The sequence below is a fragment of the Notothenia rossii genome, assembly GCF_949606895.1.
Source record: "Notothenia rossii genome assembly, chromosome: 3".
Lineage (NCBI taxonomy): Eukaryota > Metazoa > Chordata > Actinopteri > Perciformes > Nototheniidae > Notothenia > Notothenia rossii.
In genome coordinates this window covers 65,211,726-65,232,673 of record NC_136901.1, presented here as the reverse complement: position 1 = coordinate 65,232,673, position 20,948 = coordinate 65,211,726, and the positions used below count along the sequence as shown (strand labels likewise).

Below are 20,948 nucleotides of genomic sequence, written 5' to 3'. Positions count from 1 at the left end.
TGATTAAAAGCAACAAGATCATCGACCCGACGCAGTCCCCCGTTGTTGTTGTTGTTGTTGTTGTGAGCGCCGTTGGGGAGCAAATCAGCGATGTAAACGGTGACGTCATGACGCAGCAGCGGCTGCACCAATCGGGCTCTGGGCGGTGTGAACAAAACGGGAGCAGAGAAGGGAAACCGGAACTGAACCAGAAAAGCTCTAGCACGGAGCTAGAACGGGAAAAGCGCTGGTGTGAAAGCCGCAAATATGTGAGAATGCTGTTCATTACAGTTCAGCATTCAATACCATTGTGCCCTCCAAGCTGGTCATCAAGCTCAGAGACCTCTGGCTCAACAGCGCCCTCTGTGACTGGATCCTGAACTTCCTGACGGGCAGACCCCAGGCAGTGCGGGTGGGAAACATCACATCCTCCACCCTGATCCTCAACACACATTTTCTTTTTGTATTTACTTTTTAATATTTACTTGCACTATATTTTTCTATTTATCTGTGTTATTGTGTTGCACTGTTGGAGAAGCCTGTGATCTAAGATTTTCATCGACATAACTACTCTGTAGCTATGTTCGTATGACAAATAAAGAACCTTGACCTTGACTAGTTGATGGTGAATTTGTGTACCTTAATATAAAGTGTTACCAGTCACACAAGGAGATACAAAAATCAAAGGGGGCGAAGTTAGTCTGTCATACAACAGTGGTGATACGTTGTCAAACGTTGTTGTGTCAGAAAATGGTGCTATGTGAACGCAGGCCCTTATAAGTCCATACTAAAGTTTAACAATTGTAGAATAAGCTTCCAAAACGTCCCGAGAGTCACGCTGGTAGTGTGGCTAAGAATATACACAAACTACATCATGTTGTTGAGCTCTATATGGTTGTCTATGTCAAATCAGTAAGTAAGATGTAAGAATGCGTTTTGACTTACAGAAAATGATGCATAAGCAAAACATCAAATCCAAAATCATTAAACTAAAATCCAAAATAACTGATGCTGGTCTACAAACGTCAACAATCCAGTGACGGTCGGATAGCATGCACTTGATCAGTCTCTGCAATTCAACTGAAAGTTAGAATGCCATTTGAGGGGTGAAAAGTAACAACATCTGAACGGAAATGTCTACATGATGACTCACAAAATTATGCCCTGAGCTTTACCTGCCCACAGACAGAACAGAGAGACATAGAGAGAGAGAGCGCAATGGAAGTGTGGCTATTGAAACAAAAGGGAAGATACAAATGAGCCAATGAATGATGCCACATTAGATGAGTGGGAGGAAATCAAGAGAATAATGAAAGAGGAAGAGTTCAGTGTTTGACAGCTTCACACTGAGTGGGAGGAGAGTGGGGGGGAGGTGGAGTGAGGAGAACAGGAGAGAGAAAGAACAGCAATGACTGACAACTGCAGACTTGTGAGTGGGAGGAAGAGGAGGAGGAGGAGAGGTGAATCCAGAGAGAATGGTGTATAAAAGCGGATGATAAAAAAATAATTCAGGTATAAGAGAGAGTTCAAGCTAGAGTGAAAATTATATCTGTATCATGTACTACATCAGAGATTAGAGATATTTAAACGGCTCCGTACTTTACATATTCAGTTGTTATGAAAATATTCTCAACCCCCTGTTTTTGGAGATAGACTTTTTTAAGATTAGCGACATTTCTCAAACTAGTTCTTTTGGTGAAGTATGTGAGAAATGTGTCATTTTATGCCTAAAATATTTGGAGAGTTGACGACAAGCTTTGACTTTTTAGAAACGTTTTGAGACTGATAATGGCACAAACAAGAAAATATACTGATCATAAGCAATATTATCTTACATGTGTAGGCAGGTAGAGGTCGTAAGGTGTTCCAGAGTCAACGTCAATGGCGTGGAAACCTGAGAGGGAGCCGTAGATGACCTTTAACCTCTGGCCTTCCTCTACTGTCAGGTCAACAGACATCGGCTTTTGAGGCAGCGACCGGAAGGACTGCATAGAGATTCACACAAAGAAAAATGCTCAAAAACATCAGCAAATCACCTCAGTGGAGATAGTCGAAACTACATCTAAAATTCCATTACAATCATAACCTGTAATGATACATTTAAAAATGAAATGTTAACAGTTATCTGACTGGAACGGCTGCATTTATACGTTAGGAGTGACTGTGACAATGTGATGAGCATATAATAGCAACCTTAAGATAGTCATGCTTCCACAAGGTGGTTTATTTTTGGCCTTTTCTGAAGAAAAAAAAGTAGCTCAGGCCACCAAGAAATGGGACACAGCTCTGCTGAGATCTGTGACTCTGATAGCCTGGATGTGTCATGTCTATGTATATGTGCATGTTTCTGATTGTGGAAGTGACCCTATTATTTTTTTCTTCCATGTCTATCAATGAGTTTGGCCTAGATTGTGCAAAACTTTAGTGAAAACATAAAAGGACAACTGTATAGAGCACAGGGATGACATATTTTTCTAAGTAGACCAGAATGTTAGCATCACAAGGGCTCCCTCAACAAAAAGCAGATGGGATTGTGCTAAGCTAAAGGTTGCTAATGGTTGTCTGGATGATGTTTAGTAGCCTCATTGAGACACTTGTTGGCAAATGCAGTTTGGTATGACACTAAAAAGCTTCAAAACTCAGAAGTGGGGTATTTGATGACGTATTTAATGTCATAGAACTAAAAATAGAAACTCATAATTTTGTGATCGTGCTTTTAAATAACAAAACAGTTTAAAAAACAATGACATTGAGATGAAAGAAACCAGTAGGTGCCACACATCTTCGGACTTCATGAATCATTCCTGCAACTATCTATTGTTCTCTTGTTGGAGATGGTTTTAATACGACTTGGGTAACATTTGAAGGAATTAGAATACTGGCTGAGCAGGTTGAAGTTTGCATGTAACTCCATCTGGTTACCGAGGGTTTACCATTTATTGACCACTGAAGTCTGTACCGCATTTAAAGCCATTACATCTATCCAGTATCCCCAGTATACAAGGAGATCAATTGTATGCCCTACACCGTAGCATGCATGGTATATGTTGCTTACATCGTTGTTCCTGAGAAAGTTACATTTTGCATTTCAATTGAATGTTACAAACCTTGAAGGCCATGAATTTGTGGTAGGGTTTTGGGGCCCAGGCGTACACCTCCACTGCGTTCTTCAAAGCAATCACCAAGAACTTAATCTTGTCGTAACGCACTGAAGAAACAAGATGAAAAAAGACCTCAACAAGTTGATACCTCATTTCTTTGACTCTGTACGTCTCTCTCAAAGAGTGTGCTAAATAATACATTTGTGCTGTATATTTTAACTGTAGCTTGGAAGATATATAATGTACCATTCAATATGCCCTTCGCAGTGTGTACTTACCCACTTTATAGTGAACACAACCCTCCAGGTCACCTACTGAGGTCCAGCCCTGTCTCTTCTCCACCTCTGGGTCGTTGTGCAGGATTTTATTCCTCAACCAGGACAGGTAGTACAGACGGAGCTTGTTCTTTTTACCTGGAGACACAGCGCAAGATAGACAGAAGGGTGATCGTGAATCCTGATTAGATTAGATTTGAAAAGAAAGCAAAAACCATAAACAAAAGTCATATTGGATTAGCAGTAGTTGTGGTTGGTGCTGAAGGATAACTGTGAAAATGATCCCCTTGGCAGACGTGCAGCAGGCCCTATGACCTCTCCTTCATAGGAGCAAGACACAGACTTTATAGTTTGTTGTATTATTGATATGTGCACGTTTCGCCCCTTTTCGTTTTTTGGGTTTCATTGTAGGCATTTCAGGTTTCTATTTGATGGTTTTGTGTCTCTTTGTGATAATTTGCGTTTTCCTTCTTCCTGCAGAGTTGGTGTCTTCTTCTGGTCATTTTGGTTTGTCGTTTTTGTGTCTCTATATCTGTATTTGAGGTAATTTGAGTCTGTTTATGATCCGTTTACTTTTTTTGGTAAAGGCCAGGTGGGCCTTTGACGCTTTAAGCTTCTGTGCCTGTTATGCTTGTTCAGTAATTCATTTGAGATTATTGCTGTTAATTCTTAATTTTTCAAAAGCAAAGCTAATCTCCATTAGTCTAAGTGCAAATGTAGGTATATGAAGACAGAGTCAGTGTTTTTGTGTTACTTTAACCTACAGTACATGTACCTGATATGGTGATTAGTACATTGAGTCCTTCCAAAACATCCATCTGCTGAAACCTCCGTCTGCTGATGAGCGAGTAGACTTTCCCCTGCCCGCTGCGATCCAGCAGCCACAAACCGTTCTCTGTTCCCACTAACAGATTCACACCTGCAGGACAAACAGAAGACACAAACATTACACCCTACGACCAACATGCAATCATCTGCAGTGTCTGTAAAGCTGGGGGAAATAACCAATAAAAAACAAGCGGAGTATGGACACGTAAAAATGATGTATACTTAAAAACAATACAACAAAATGACAAACCCCAGAGTCCAGCACAGAGGACCTCAGTGTTGAACTTCTTCTTGTACTTCCTGATCTCTGGAGAGTCGCTCTGCGGTCGGATGTTGGTCGGGTTAACGTTCACCACCGAGCCCTTCCTGTGGTTCTCCCTCTTGATCAGCTCACCCTTAATGCCCACTACATTGGGAGAAATTAACCAATGTTGATGCATTGTGCAGTCAACTGAGTAAAGTGTGTAAGAATAAAAAAGTTGTCTTGTGTGAATTACTTCATATAAAAACATCTACAATAAAGAAAAGAAAAATAATGTATGGATTGAATTTCTTTATTTACTTACAGATTAATACATATGTATGAATGCAGATCTGTGTGTGTGTGTGTGTGTGTGTGTGTGTGTGTGTGTGTGTGTGTGTGTGTGTGTGTGTGTGTGTGTGTGTGTGTGTGTGTGTGTGTGTGTGTGTGTGTGTGTGTGTGTGTGTGTCCTCACCAGGGCTCTGGGGTGGCGATGATATGGGGATCAATCTTGGATCGATGAATGACAGGAAGGAGGAAGAGGAAGACGTGGAAGTGTTTTTACCAGTAGGACTGCTGATGGCCTGAAGATAGACAACAACAAGAAAAACACATATAGTTTGGTTCTGGCTCCATATGAAATAACACACAAACATCACAGCTTCATAGACAAGTGACAATAACTTTGCAGCATCACCATTAACACTTAGGTTTCCTTTTAAACTTATTTGATTTCATTATTATTGTTAGAGACCTTTCTGAATGTGCTACCCATTAACTTAAACTGTGCCACCACTTCCCTCTGGTGGACATGTTTAACAAATGCAACTGGTCAAATATTTCTCCTTTGTTAAGGCAAGGCTGTGCAATGCCCAACACATTTTCACTTCTCTGTTTAGGTAACGCAGTCTGCTGTTATCAAAAGGGTTTGTCTTGATCATGTAAAGAATCCTATTTTTATCATAAGAGATCTTTTGCTGCTTTTCAAACTTTAGAGCACTACGATTACAATACTAAGTTAACATGGACAACACACTAAGCTTTAGCTCTTAACCACAAAAAAACAACAAGCTGTTTAAATGACAAATACAAATTAATATTCCTGTTTACATGAAACCGTGCATGGTAATAATAATAATGATCAAAATATAACAGCTGGAGTTTCTTCTTGCTTCTTTCCATCAAAATATGATTCTTCAAAGTGAATAAAGCCTTCCAATTATATTTCGGCAATCGTGTTGTTTAAAAGGTTGGTGTTGCGACATTTTCACATACTCATAATAACCCTCCTTATATGCAAATAATCCATTGTCTTTATTAGTATATAGGTTTCTCCTTCTGATCATAAACGTGAGATTATATTTTGGGTTTACATCACCACCCCAACCTTGCAAATTGACACCTAGTTAATTTGCACAAAATGCACAGAGTTGGCCGCAAAGCGTAGAGGCTGTGTCGCACACGGCAGTAAAAACCCTGATTGAGTTGCATATTCTAAATTTCCCCTATACACGTCCAAAGAATGCTCCAAAAACCTGAATAATCCCACATTTCTATATCTAAAAACCTTACATTTAAAATCAGGCGTAATTAAATACATCCTAATTTATTTTGCTGTGTACATGAAATGCATCAACCAATTATAATACTGTGCATGTAAACATAGTCGCTGATATCCTAACATGGACCTTTTAAGTGTGTTGATTTAAAAAACTTGAGTTTCTCTGACTGCACTCTCCTCCTTATATACTCACATGTAGTTCCTGGTGTGTGGGGGATCGAGGGGCTGTGGGGGACTGCGAGTAGTTCAGTTCACGCCTTCGCTGCTCCTGGCCCAGTGCATTATGGGTAGGACTGGAGGAGGAGGTTTTCTGCAGAAGGTCTGGTAGCATGTAGGTGTCATCTGCAGCTACACGAGAAATCTGCACGACACGGTAACAGACAAAGTATGAAGCAAGACAAACAGAGTATGTGTGTGTGTGTGTGTGTGTGTGTGTGTGTGTGTGTGTGTGTGTGTGTGTGTGTGTGTGTGTGTGTGTTGTTTACTGGTAGGGTACCTGATTGAGATTGTGGTGAGGCTGCAGCACGATCCCATCAGGTATTCCTCTGAAGTATTTCCCCTTTCCATTGGACAGGTCAGACCTTGAAACAGAGATTTTAAACTTGAGCGTGACTGCATTTATTCCTAAAAAACAGATCAATACATCTTCAAAATCCAAGGCAATGATTAACATCCACGGATAGAACGTTCAAACCAAAAGAGGAATAATAAAAGTCAAAAATAATGTATTCTTTAACCCTCACCATAAGCACACATAAAGGCAATGTGTCACTGTTATTATACAATTAACGCTAATGAGATATTTGCGGTATGTTAAATATAAAACAATGAATAATTTAAATTGGCAAGCTATATTTTCAAGGTTTACATTTTCTAATAAACCGTCAATTATGCTATGGGAAGTTTGCATTTTAAAAATGTGCCGCTTTCCGTCAATACATTTAGCAATTTGGAGTTCACTTAGCCTTGGCAGTCAGCAGAAACTTTTCCACACACAGGTTTTATCAGGAGACGCGACAGAATTCTGAGTAAGGAAAACTAAAACTTTTGTCTGATTATTATGTTCATTTCACAATTACATGTTGCAACAGGCCATGTTTCATAACTGTGGCATGGGAACACGGAAAAATTTTCTAAATTCTTTGTCACAACTTTTTCAGTGGTTTGGTATTAAAAGGAAGGACTGAGAATAAAATAAGCACAATGCCATTGGAGAGGGGTGCAGGAATGAGTCCATAAACCTAGACATGAGTCAGTGTTTCAACACTTCCGGTTCCCTCATTGTGGTTGGATGCCTGAAATGAGGTCTGTGGCTAACACAAGCTTAAGAGATGTTCCCATATTGTTACGACATAGTAAGTCAGAAAATACTACACTTGTGAATGTCCGAAGCTTCTATGTATCTTAAAAACCATGTTAACTAAATGTATCTACAAAACGTCATCAAGGCAAACATTTGCTTTTAGTCAAGGGATCCATTGCGATGCTATCTTCTAGGTCGGCCTACACAAATCACTTCAACACTCTATGATACTGATGATGAAGATCTTACCTGTTCCTCTCTTCGTCATCGCTGCTGCCAACCTCGTCACTGGAAGATGAATATTCTGTGGCCTTGTGCAGGCGAATCAGAGCAGATCGGACACCCTGCAGTATGGAGGAGAGGACAACATGAGTAAATGTGGTCAGGAGATCAGAGAAAGAGCAGAGAGGAGAATAATTACAATGTAGACTTTTGTATAATGTGGTTCAAAGAAGAGAATAACACAAACTGTTCCACATCTCAGCAAGAAAGACTAACAAAACATGCTTGGATGTCATTTACATTTAATGAAGAAGCCAACTTTATATTACTACTCCTCATTTTAAATCAAGATCAATGTAACTACAGTTTCTTTCTTTCAGTGAACAAAAGACTCTCAGTGTACCTGTGTTTGTCCACTGGTCACATGGTCCTGTGTCCTCCTGTGCTGCTGGAGACGGTGTTGTAGAAGGGGACTCTCCAGCTTGAAGAACCCTTCAATACACAGATACACTTATTAGTTAGATTAGTAGCAGCTGTTGAGCAGGATCAGGGTTAGTGTTAGGGTAAAGCACTGAACTCGTACCATAGTAACATTAGTGCTGAGAGGTCTAATCACCATGGACAAATGGAGCCATTGTAAAACATGGCTGCCTTTGCTGCTGTCTATATGGGATCTTACATTGTGTATCACTAGGAGGATAGATTTACAGACATACACTGTAACTGTTGATACTGAATGATAGAGAAGATTTACTCCAACTGGACCTAAAGTCTAAAGTAAGACCTGCTGATCCTTAAGCAGACATGTTCCCCAATTCCAAAAAAGTGTCAGTTTATAAGGTTAAACTGGGAGAGAAATGTACTTGTAACCACCAATATAGTACATGCAATACAATACCAACATCCGTGAAACACCTTTTAAATGGATGCATGGAGTTTGGTTCAGTTCTTTGTCTTTGTTCTGGGTATGGACATCGTGCAATTCAGAGCATCGTAAATGATTTGACAAATGCTGGTCACATTAATGGATGTCAACATCAAGTTGTTTGAGAGCTGGCCAATAGATGGCGACATATATATATATTATTTACATAATTATACAGTATATGAACTGTATACTGTATATTATATTCCCTAAATCCCAGCCTGAATGAGTCTGTAAATATACTCGTTTCTAGCCTCCTTTGCAAGATATACAGACATCTTTTCAGTGTACCTAAATGAAGCTTAAGGGGACACTACACTATAACAAGTTGGAGCACAAACATAATGAACACAAGGCGTGTCAGGTAAATAATCTAAAAGAAGCACTTGCCCTGGTCATATAAAACAAAAGGGGTTCATGGGAAATAGAGTCTTCTTTTTGAGAAACACAAACACCACTTGTTTTTTCCCCATATTGGATTAACACTGTTTTTATCATCATAGGCATCTTATTCAATTGTACATGATTATCACTGCTCTAAATACACTTTTCAATCACAGTAAAGTTCAAAGAGGAAATTGTATTTTCCTCAGTTGCATCAAAAGCATATTAAGAGCTATAAACCCACAGAAAGCTGAAGAGAATCTCTGATCTGCTGCTCCGACCTTTTGGCCTGCAGCAAAACTGAGTGAGAGGTACCACAAGCTGCTTCCAGGCAACTACACACACACAGATCTTTGATACACATAATGTAATATCCTCCCAAAAGTCTTCTCTTCCCTCTGTATTTTACAGTCAAAACAAGAGAGTCCTTGATGCAGAGAGATCACAGAGAGCAGAGCTTTGAAAGAGGTGAGTATCTTCTCTCGAGACGCACAGGCTTTGAACTCATCACTGTGTTGGTATAGTACGTTTTTGTTCCATCTGGAAGTGTCTCTTTATTAGTGTAGGGTTTGGGGGTATGTGCTTTTGGAAGCATTATTTCACACCTGTGCCAAATCTGTGGGAAAAACAAGCTGCAAACTTGATCACAAAATAATAAGAGATGTGTACATCTTAGAAAGGGTCACATGTTCTGTTGTGTGTACCAGGTTTTGTGTCTGTAGATAATTCTAGCTCCCTGCAAATTAAGGCATGATTTCCTAAAATGGCCAAGCGCACATTTACCAATAATGATATTTCAAATATAAAAGTTAATACATGGACCCAGAGCATGCCCATCCAATATGCTAACATTCTGCCCATCGTGTTTTGAGGTAATTGTTATTGCACTCTTACTTTAACTTAACTTTTTGTGTTTGTATACATATTTGTATTCATTCTTTGTACCTTTTATTGGTTATTTTACTTTTCATGTGTATTAAATTATTTATTTTCTATCTTTGTTGCATGTTCTTGCTTTAACTTAGCTTATTATGTTTTATTAGGCTTTTTTTTATTACGTTTTATGTGAATTTTAATATTTCTATTTGATTGATTTAATGCACATTCAAATTTGAACTTTTTATCATTTATTCTATTGTTTTATGTATTTATTATTAATTTGTTCTAAAATGGAGTTACTGTCACCAAACCCAATTTCCCCCCAGGGATAAATGAAGTATTCTGATCAAAACAAGCTATGACTACATGAGGGATAACAAAACTACCCATTTCATTTCAAGGAGCTAATAAACCTGTATTTGTATTGCTCATACAGTATGAGTGAAGGTTGAACACACCTGGGTGGTTGCTGCCAGTCGGGGGGGCTCCCTGAGACAGTGAGCGTTTATCTGCCACAGACACTGGACTGCCACTAGATGGAGAAAGACACACACACACACACACACACACACACACACACACACACACACACACACACACACACACACACACACACACACACACACACACACACACACACACACACACACACACACACACACACACACACACACACACACACACACACACACACACACACACACACACACACACACACACACACACACACACTTTATTATATGTTTCTAATCTTCAGTTTACCCTTCACGCTGCCACTGCAATGACACAATTTCCCCACCATTAGTTTCATCTAATCGAAAATAATAATCCAAGCTAAACTAATGTGATGCACCCGTGACAGATTGTTCTCCAGTAATGCATGCCAGTATGCTGAATTGTAGTGTGATATAAATCCTCACAGTAAATAAAGCTCAGTATAGCTGAAAAGAGAACTGTGTGGGGAAGAATCACCCTGCTCAAAGCATGGTCACAAAACCGAAGATTACGAATACTTTTTATTATTCACTTCCTATTTAAGACAAATACTTGTTTTGTTTCTTATTTAAGGACAAATAGCAGCATTGTGTATTTGTTCTCTGACAATTGTCCACTTGTTTGCTTGTTAGCTGATACTTATAGCTAAACTAGTTTGTGGGTATTCACAAAGTTAATCACACCTCACTTTTATAACCAACTCTTTTAGGTAAGTATATAAAACACTCAATGTGAGATGGGTGACGTACTATCTTTAAAATAAATCAGCTGGATGACAGGATTTGAATGTAGGGGGACAGTGTGGCTTTTGAAATATAAACTTGAGCGGGCCCTGTTAGGTATTTTTTGGGGTTTTCCCTTTCCTGCAGTGTGCTATATAGGTTTTTGTGCATGTAAATGGTCTGCAAAGGCTACCATTCCCCAAAATGTGATCTCTAAGCAGTTGACCATGCTAACCAATCAGAGGAGACTGGGCTCTGGTTTCAGACAGAGGGTGAAAAGAGGTGCTGCAGCACAGGCAGTATGAGAAAAATAAAGAGCTTTTTGAACATTAAAGCAGGGAGGCGGTTCACAGTGGAGGCACAAGATGCAAATATGAAACCGAAAATGAGCTGAATAGGGCCCCTTTAAACATCAACATCTGGTAAGTATGTCATTGTTCCCCTAGTTTGTCATGATTTTGACTAGATTGTTTGACATATTGTATTTGAATCACATATGCCTGAGGTGAGGGCTCAAGAGTGTTATATGATAGAAAATGAATGGCTAGTTGATATTTTTTTGCCATCTGGTGTAAATGGAACATTGACATTAACATTGTATTAGGTCAACATGTTAGCAACCAGTGGCCTCGTTACACATCAGACATGGAGTTACATTAGCATGTTATAAATGAACTGTAAGAAGAATATAATAATCCTGACAAAACAAAAAGCTTTACATGTTTTTACAGATGATAAAAGACAGACGAAAATCTTTCCGGGAAAAATGTTTATCCATAAGAAAAATTACCTTGGAAAACCCATTCTTTTTTAAGTCATAAACATATGACATAAAATCATTTAGATCCGACTTATGGCCCTTATATCCCCTTAGGGCCTCGATAGAAACCAAACAATGACCAGAGATACACTAAAACGGTCATTTTGAACTACGCAGTCCGATGATAACTTCTGTCAAAATAAAATACTAATTTTAAACTTCTAAAGCTTATGATATATTGACAATATGTCAGTGTATGTACTAATAAAACATGTCAACCTTCATAAATGACACGTTTCTCTTTGAGTTAGCTGTACACGTTGCAGTTGTACAGTACCTTGAAGCTGCCCTCTTGTGTCCCATCACCAGCTCGCGACAGTAGAACTTGGAGGTAGTGCGTTCTGGGACCTGGAACACACACAGGAGAATTGATTCATCGTAGTCACTTGACAGACAGCTAGTGAAAGCACAAATATGGCCACCTCCTGCTGGCCCTGACTGCTTGTTTCGCTTTTCATTAGTTTGCTCTTTACGAGGATATGATGTCTAGCCAGGCAGGGTTTCAGCTAATTATAGGAAGGTTTCTGCGGTTATGAAATCTTTATGTACAACAACTTTGTAACTTTGCAAAGTGCAGTAAAATCTTTAACAACTCAACGGGAGATATTTATTACCGAGAATCTAATGAGAGCGTTTGGCTTTGTTATTTCTTCACATTTCACTGTTTAAATTCCCAAAAGCCATGTCCAAATCTAACATAGGGATTGGAAATATTATCTGACTCAGGCATATTTCCTAACCATTTTTCAACAGTGTTGCATTCATGACACGAAAAGATTGTGAAATGGATGAACGATCATTCTGGTTGGGAAAGCATTGCGTTTCAAACAGGATCTTTCAACATTTCTTTCTTCTAAAACTCTCAATGGTACCAACCAGCTGGTGACTTTTTGACCTTTCATCTCCTGGGGTCACATGACCTAGTTACAGAGAGGAAGACACACCCAGCCAAGCAGGAAGTCAACTGTGGGAATACCTATCAACCTTCTGACGAGTTACCCACATCCTGCATCTGTCTTCATCTGAACGCACACGCACAGTCACACACTCAGTGTCAGCTGCCTGTGGCGCACACATGTTATTCAAATTAGATCAAATGTGTTCATTTACAAGAAAAAGGTTGAGAATATGTTTATATTTTGGTCAAAGAAATATAGTTGGAAATATTTCAAAATCAGATTTAGTTTTTAAATAAATTGCAATTTTAAGAGAAATAAACTCAGACAAATAACGTTAATTTCTGTAAAGGAATCGGAAGGTATGAACTTTTGCGCTGTTGCTTTAATAACTTTAGTATGTTTAAATGTCTGTGGTAAGTTGCTGTTTTTTAGTTTCTCTGTGTGTCTTAAATGTGTTCTGTTTTTATGTGAAAGCACTAGATAGATAGATATATTTATAAACTTTATTGATCCCAATTTGGGAAATGATTTCGTTACAAAAGCAGCAGTGTGTTCGGACATTAAAATACAAATACTTAAATAGTGGAATAGAGAAAATAACAACAATATTATATAGAAAATGTCCAGAATACTACAGGAGCATACTGTATAAACATTGGATGGTACTAAGTAGTTTCAAAGGTGCCTCATAGATAAAGATAATTATTTAATTTTTTTATTATTATTCTTCAACATTTACTCTTCAATTTCAGAATTACAGAAATACTTTTTTTCTTAGAATATTACCTTTTTTGTGGTATTTTTAAACCTAAAACAGACCAAAATGCTATTGAACTTTAGACTATAGCTGATGTAAAATGATCTGAATTATTGTAAAAAACAATACATGCACAGATTTGGTGCAGCACATTCCTGTGAAACCCTATTCTAGTGTAGGTCCCTGAAAGCTAACTCATTTAAATCCTCACCCACATAGTAAGCAGCCACCACTCTGCAGTCGCATTAGAGAGCAGAGTTATTAACGGCACTACCGACTCCATATGGCCGCCTGTTATTCACCAACATGACATAGCGAACAGACAGCTTTATTGGGCTCCCCTCCTCTCTCTGGAGTAGTTATTAGTTGTTTTATCAACTCCATATGGTGTTCTGTTAGTAAATACAACTCACAGCGTCTTCTGTTCATAAAACACACAGCAGGGGGCTAGTGATGTGAGATAGAAAGCAACAGAGAGACTTTTTCAAATCACAGCCATGTTTTTAATTAAAAGCGCTTTATGATTAGCCTTAAGGCAAGAGGTCGGATTTTTTTTGAAAGGGGGCGTACTGTCTATCATCTATTGTAGGCAATAGGGCATTGCAGTGATGACGTATTTTTGTTAGCGGATCCAGAAGTTAGCATTGCAAGGGCGCTAACACTAACCCTAAACCCTAGCCCTGACAGACTGTGATTTTTAAATATAAATGCAATCACCAATAGTAAATAGCTAATGTTAAGCTATACAAACTACATCTCTGGGTGTTTCTCAATGTCGAGGACACTTCCTTGGTAGGACATGTCTTCCGAGTCAGGTCCTTCAGAAGCTAGGCAAGAATCCTTCCTGGCATTCGGAGAACGAAGAATGGAACAGGCTAGCAAGTGTGCAGGTGTGCGTCATATGAGAGGCTCCGCCTTACATTTTCCGCCAAAGATTTTTGAAATTGGTCCGTGCGCAAAGCATTGTGGGGATTTTAAGACCGCGGAGGATACACTGGTGCATCCTCGAAATTTCCCGCAATGAAGGATTCAGTCCTCGGTAGAATTCCAAGGATCCTGGACATTGGAACAGTCCTTCGGCGGGATTCGATGACATAGCATCCTTGAAATAGTGGCTCTGGAGGAGCCTTCCTCGACATTGAGAAACACCTAGAGTCACATGACAACGCTAAGCTAAAACAGCTAACGTTCGGAGTGATGACGTATAGTAGTCTCATTAAGCCACTTGATAGCAACCACTGTTTTACAGACAAACATTAACTAGTGGGGTATTAACTGAACTATTTTTATTTTATGGAACAAAACGGTCTTTTATATGCCTGTGGTAACCACAGACCTTATTTCAGGAAATCTGACCAAAAACGCTTAAATGTTAACTCAAATCAGGATTTAGGACTTATTCCTGCAACATTCTAAACAATTACCATGGATAAGTACCTGATAAAACCCCACTTCAAATATCAAAAGTGTTTCTCGAAGGTAAATCACAACCAATTATCTCCCAAACACCCACAGTGTTCCAACCTCGTGCTATAGGCACACCACTTCCTCAATTCAGTATAGCCAGAATTCAGGATATTATGCCAACCTCTTGTGATGCAGGCTACATGTGCCTGGCATGACTATCACAACAACTTCCCCTTTCTGCAAGTTTACTTTCATTGTAGTTTATGTAAGTCGTCCAACCTGCTGCCATGTGACATGAAGCAAATAGGATGGTCGGTGCTCACCTTAGGTGGCACTCTAGAGTCCCAGAAGACGTCGTCAGTTGGAGACATGGGGGACAACGGGGACAACGGGGAGATGGCCATATCTGACATGGAGCTGCTGTGAGGGGCGTCTCGACTTGAGCGCAAATTGGCATTCTGGGGAAAGAAAAAAAGGATTACCTAAGGTTTTTTGTTACTGTAATTGTAGTTTTACAAGACTTCTTCAACAGTTTGGTCGCAAAGTAAAATGTCACCAAAGTGGGTTTACAACCATTACAGTAAAGTACATTCATTGCAAACACAAAAAAAGCAAACACAATTGATGCAAATACACCAAATCTGCAAACTTCTATATTTGCACAATTTAGAAATGTAAGACTCTAATGAGAACTTAGGTAAACACTATTTTGTGTCAGTTCTTTAGATTCTCTTGAGGAAATCTCTGCAGAAAAGCAAATGAATTCAGGTGCGCATAATAATGCCAGTTAATTTAAATCAACCCGCAGTCAACTAAATGTGCGAACAAAACCAAAACCAAATAGAGCAGAGGACATGTGAATACAACACATGTGGAATATGTTTTTATTGTGTATACCTGGTTGAGGTGAGCCCTCTGCATGGCTGGAGTACAGGGACTGGAGCTGCTCCCTGAGCCCAGCCTGGACTGCACCTGGCTGGGGAGACCAGCAGCTAAGAGCAGCCTGGCTAGGTTTGATTCCTGGAAGTCCATCTAAGAACATAAAACACATGTATGACACATGTGTTTGTGTTTGTAAATAGTCAAATTAAAACAGACTATTTTATTAGGTAGTCACACTGAGATCAACATATATTTTTCTCACACCAAGTACAATCCTAACTGTCTTACCCACATTAAAGCATTTTACATAATATATATAGCATGTATAATGTGGGACAGAATAAGTGATGATAAATGGTGATGATTGATGTGGAGCAGTCTTGAGACATCACTTTGGAAGCCTCCTATTGGCTGATTTAGTGTTTTAGGGAGGGCATTGTGGGTGCACATGATTGCAGTCTACACTTTGAAAAACTGGAGTTCAGCACTTCAGTTTCACACTTAAAATCATCTTAAAAAGTGACTTTAAACTACTTTATACAAAGCTTACTTACTTTGAAGTTTAGCGACATTCTCAAGAAATGTAATATAAACTAGCCCTGATATGAAAGGAGCTACTATCACATAACCAAACAAAACAGTGTTGTTTTTTCTTTGAACTTGTCAACACGAGATGTACTCTAGGTTAATTGCAAATCAGGCATTAACACCCTAAGCATTAAACATAACACTTTAAAGCAATTGTAGGCACTTTGATGCTGATCATCTGAGAGTTTGTACTTTATAAATAGCACAGGATGAAATATGTGAACACACAAAAAACCTCTACAGTCCAAAATATCTATTTTGTCCAATACAACAGAGTTAAGGATCTGTTGAATAAATAAAACCTACTTATTTTCTTTAGTCAGCCATTTGACCCCCAGCTACTTTAAAACTAAAATAATATAATTGGCACCTTTGCTGTGCTTCCTGTTCCAGTTCCTTGTGTGGTTTATCCTCTATGCTAAGATAAGCTGCAAGGTATAAACCACATGTTGTCCTCTACACAAACGGCAACTGCCAGCATGCAAATATATAAGAAAAAAATACTTGTGGCTGATAAAATCGACATGTCTTAATGGCAAGACCCGAATACTTTCAATTCCGTTCCAAGAGTTCTTGCACATAAGATCCCACGGGTCTTCCTTCAGTTCTTTCTTGTATACATGTTTTGGTCTGAACTGTGAACCACATTATCATTCTGTGTAACATTTGGCAAACTGTCTGCAGACCTTTGTGAACTTACGTGAAACTAACATATACGCAACGTGATGAAAAAAAAGGAAAGAGGATTGGTAGAAGGGACAAAATTATGACGGCGAGTGAGGGCCAGTGTAAGTATAAACACACAATGGACAAATGAAGGATATTTTCGTGTTGCACCACCTTCATGTGTGCATGATGCATTTCCCATTTTACTGTGGTGTGATACATGTAATCAAAGTGATGTGACCGTGACTATTTTGTGTATTTTATTCCCTGTAAATGTACAACTTTAAACTCAAAGAATATCCCAAATAGTTTTTCTATAAATATCACCTCTCTTCCAAAGGCTAATAAATATATTTATTTTGTTTACCTCATTGGACCTCATACGCCATTGTAAGAAACGAAGGTAAAACAAATAAAAACATGGACAAAATTAAAGTAAAAAGCCATCCAATTCAACGAAAGTGAGACACAGAGATGCAGACTGACAGACATGGGATGTAGAGGTGATTAAAAGGGCATCACAGCGGAGGGAGGCAGGGTTTTACCGCGGAGCGCTGGCTGTTTGCGGGGCAGCTGGGCGCGGAGGCAGCCACAGCAGTAGCAGCTGTGCTCCCACTGTTAGCTGTTAGCTTCTGAACCGCGGCCCCAGGCTTCTCTCTCTGCCTATGCCTCTCTCTCTCCCTGTGTCTGTGGTCGTGCTGCAGAGACAGGAGCTGGGTCTGGTCCTTGGGCAGCGTGCGGTGGGACCTCCTGCCGGCTGAGGGCTGCTGATGCTGGGCCGCAGGCGGCTGGGGCTTGGCCTGCGGCTGGAGCTGGAGCTGGAGCGGGGCCTTATGCTGAAGCAGCTGCTTTGGAGCCACGGCTCTCTAGGTAGCAAACGTGAAAAGCACATATAGATACTGACAAAGCCTGGGAGTGTCTGCATGGAATCATGTACATGTATACTGTACTATGAAGATTGTTGTTTAAATGGAAGATCTGCCTTTGCAGCCGATACAAATAGGGCTTCAGATCGCAAGAAATACCCTTTTCACTTAATGTACCTTGTCTTCGAGGTGAGATTTATTTCCCTACATATATAGCCTATTGTATGTTAGCAAGTTTTGTAACATTAATGTCACTTATTCAAAGAAGAGAAAACATTTATAAAATGTTTACCCCATCCATTTCAAAGAGGATTTTTTTTAACCTTAAACTATTTCTTTTAACCTTAAACTATTATCCTGGCAACATGTTATTATTTTTCGTCCTGTTTTTAAGGTTAACAACATTGATTGGGATAGAATTGTTTTCCTCCTTTGTTTCTTTACCGTTTCTCTGAAATCACTTTTATTATTAGCTACAGTTGTTCTACATAAAATTGAAAACACATGCCCTATCATAAAACGTTGGTCATTTCGACAGATTTAAAGCCGATTTAATGAAATGTTACATATTGTTTGTTGAACGACAATATTCTCAAATAGCGTGCAAACTCATACGGTAGAAAGTCCTGTTACTCGGTTATCAAATTACATTTCAGAAGCAGAAATCTCTTTAAATACAAATCACAATATTATATTATGGAAAATGTTCTAATTAAGTAACATCTGACAGCTTCAACTTCTGTGGTAAATATGTGGACTGTAAGAATGGGATCATGACAGTTTATGTATGACTTACTCTTCATATCAAGTTCTTCTAATTTCACAAAAACTGTTTTAAATTAAAAATGGTATGTTCTGCAGCTTTCAACACTCCCAGGTTCCGCAGACTGACAAGACAAACATGAGGAGCTCATAAACAAACACTGTATCATCAAGCTAGTTGTGACACACATTCAGAGAAGCACATTGATTGATTGGAAAACATTCATGAAGTAGCAATCAGCGTAGCGCTGGCAATGAAGCGCGGACATAAGACAGCATCTGGGTCTCTGGTGGTGAATCTGATTTGCAAAATAAACTTTCTCGTGAGGAAACGCAATCAAAGCTTAAATAAAGAACCACTGCCGTCATCTGACGGCTCTGCCTGTCTGCAGGCTTACAGCTGAAGAACCAAGAACCTGTTTATATTTCCAGGAGGAGAACTTTAAAAAATAAATAAAAAGGAAGACAGACTTTTCATAGATGTTTGATTCAAAAATGCATTCTACGTTTGTGCAAATCAGCAACTATACTGAGCTGCGACTATCTAAATAGCGAAGTGAAAATATAGTCACTCAGCAATCCAATCTTTTTGTTTAAAAAAAACAACAAAAAAACACTACTTCAGTGTATTTTATAGTAAAGCAATAGAGGCAAACTTTACAGTATGTATGCACTATGGCTGGACGACGTTTTCTGTGATACATATACAGGAACATTCACCTAAAATTATATTGGTCTAAAGAAACCTTAGTCTGCCCTCGAAAACTATGCACACATCCTAATGTCGACGCTCAAACAGGAAATGACGCGGCCCTAACATACACACACTTTCACTCGTACAGAAAGTTTACAGAGAATCACAACAATTCCTCATATCTTCTATATATATCCTGAAAGAAACTTTTAGCAAGCCATTCAGTTCCTCTAAACGTAGAGATACTCATTTTCGATTCTGTCCTCCTGCCACGATAGATGTATAAAGAGAACTGGAAACAGCGTTGGAGGTGTGGGCCTGTTCATTACTATGAAAGCTGTTCATTGTTGCACAAAGCCAAAATAACCTGACTCTCGAGAACGAAAATGTCCAGATCATCCCTGGATCTTCTGCATCCATCGGGCCTTTAGAGGGGTGCAGTGATGACGCATTATAGGAAGCTGAACCGGATATTAGCATTCTCAACTAAATCCAATGGGGTTTTCCCATTGATTTTGAAATATGGCACACAAAGCTCTGTGGCAACACACATTAACGATACTCCACATGTCTTGTTCAGCAGGATTATCTCCACACATTAATACATTTTATGAAAGTAGAAGCATCATTTTAATCGCCGAAAGTAAATAGCTAATGCTAGACTACAAATGACCTAGATGAAGGTTGTTTGACTTCACATCAACACCGCTAAGCTGAAGGCAGCTGATGTTTGACGTGAAGTAGCTTCATTTAATCGCTTGTTGGCAACCACCGTTTTTAAGTAGAAGCTTCAGAAATCAACGAGTGGGGTATTTACAGACGGATATTCGTAAAAACGTGAACATGTTGTACAGCTTGTATTAACCACAGATCTTATGTAACACTTATGAAACAAGGGAGCCTAGAAGTAAAGTAAAATGCTAACTATTTTCAGGGTTCAGGACAGAAGGGACAATAACTATATAAGGTTAATAACGTATTTACAAACTGTTAGGACCTAACGATTTAAAACCAGGATATGCAATTATTTGTACTATAGTTAAAAGACTGGAAAAAATATGTTTTCGGCCAAATGACATCATGTGACTGATACAGACGATGCAAAACAACGGTTTGGCACATATTTTTTCTTTAATCGCACTTCCTGGAGGCTTGAGGAATGACCGTGGTGCAACATGAGGAGTAAATTAGCTAACATTCATGTGACTGCTACTATAGAGGGGAAACCAGCAGCCATTTAAGGCTGTTTCTTGAGACACATTTAACTAAAAGCAGCAGTACCACTGCCCTGAGAAGAAAAAAAAAAAATGTCACAACTATAATATAAATCACTTCATAGTTCTATCAGCAATGTGCCATTGAAATGCAGACCCGGCGCCGTGGGAGGGAGGGCCCTCCCATTTGACATTCCTGCCCTCCACCAATAAACACATTTTTTATTATTTATAAAAATTAAAAATTGTGAACTTTAATGCTACGCTGTATGTGGTGTGAGATAGTAATATAAGCGTAATAAATGAAAAACAGGTATGAAATACTATATGAAAGTAAAACAAGAATACAGTTTAAAAGGGGAGTGATTTGTAAAATATCCATAAAGAAATAGAAAATCGGTTAACAGTTCTGTTTCATATGGGTGTTGAGAGCACTGTGTATGTGCGTGTGGGAGTGTTGCACTAGAAAATTCCGCTG

At 39.1% G+C, this 20,948-nt stretch overlaps 1 protein-coding gene across 4 annotated transcripts in view; it reads right to left on the bottom strand.

Moving 5' to 3' along the window:
- LOC307032670 (mitogen-activated protein kinase kinase kinase kinase 4-like) overlaps positions 1–20,948 on the bottom strand; it is a 94,163-nt gene that overhangs the window by 22,482 nt on the left and 50,733 nt on the right. For 3 of the 4 annotated variants that reach the window (XM_079670813.1, XM_079670811.1, XM_079670812.1), the window contains 15 exons: positions 17,480–17,800; positions 15,696–15,830; positions 15,122–15,256; positions 12,013–12,083; positions 10,157–10,230; positions 7,914–8,002; positions 7,538–7,632; positions 6,482–6,566; positions 6,179–6,346; positions 4,900–5,008; positions 4,434–4,589; positions 4,131–4,274; positions 3,359–3,493; positions 3,087–3,187; positions 1,815–1,964 (listed from right to left, as the gene is read on the bottom strand). In XM_079670813.1, the coding sequence (XP_079526939.1) occupies positions 1,815–1,964; positions 3,087–3,187; positions 3,359–3,493; positions 4,131–4,274; positions 4,434–4,589; positions 4,900–5,008; positions 6,179–6,346; positions 6,482–6,566; positions 7,538–7,632; positions 7,914–8,002; positions 10,157–10,230; positions 12,013–12,083; positions 15,122–15,256; positions 15,696–15,830; positions 17,480–17,800 (1,968 nt within the window). The remainder of the gene's footprint in view (positions 1–1,814; positions 1,965–3,086; positions 3,188–3,358; positions 3,494–4,130; positions 4,275–4,433; positions 4,590–4,899; positions 5,009–6,178; positions 6,347–6,481; positions 6,567–7,537; positions 7,633–7,913; positions 8,003–10,156; positions 10,231–12,012; positions 12,084–15,121; positions 15,257–15,695; positions 15,831–17,479; positions 17,801–20,948) is intronic. The other variant, XM_079670814.1, reaches the window with a different exon arrangement.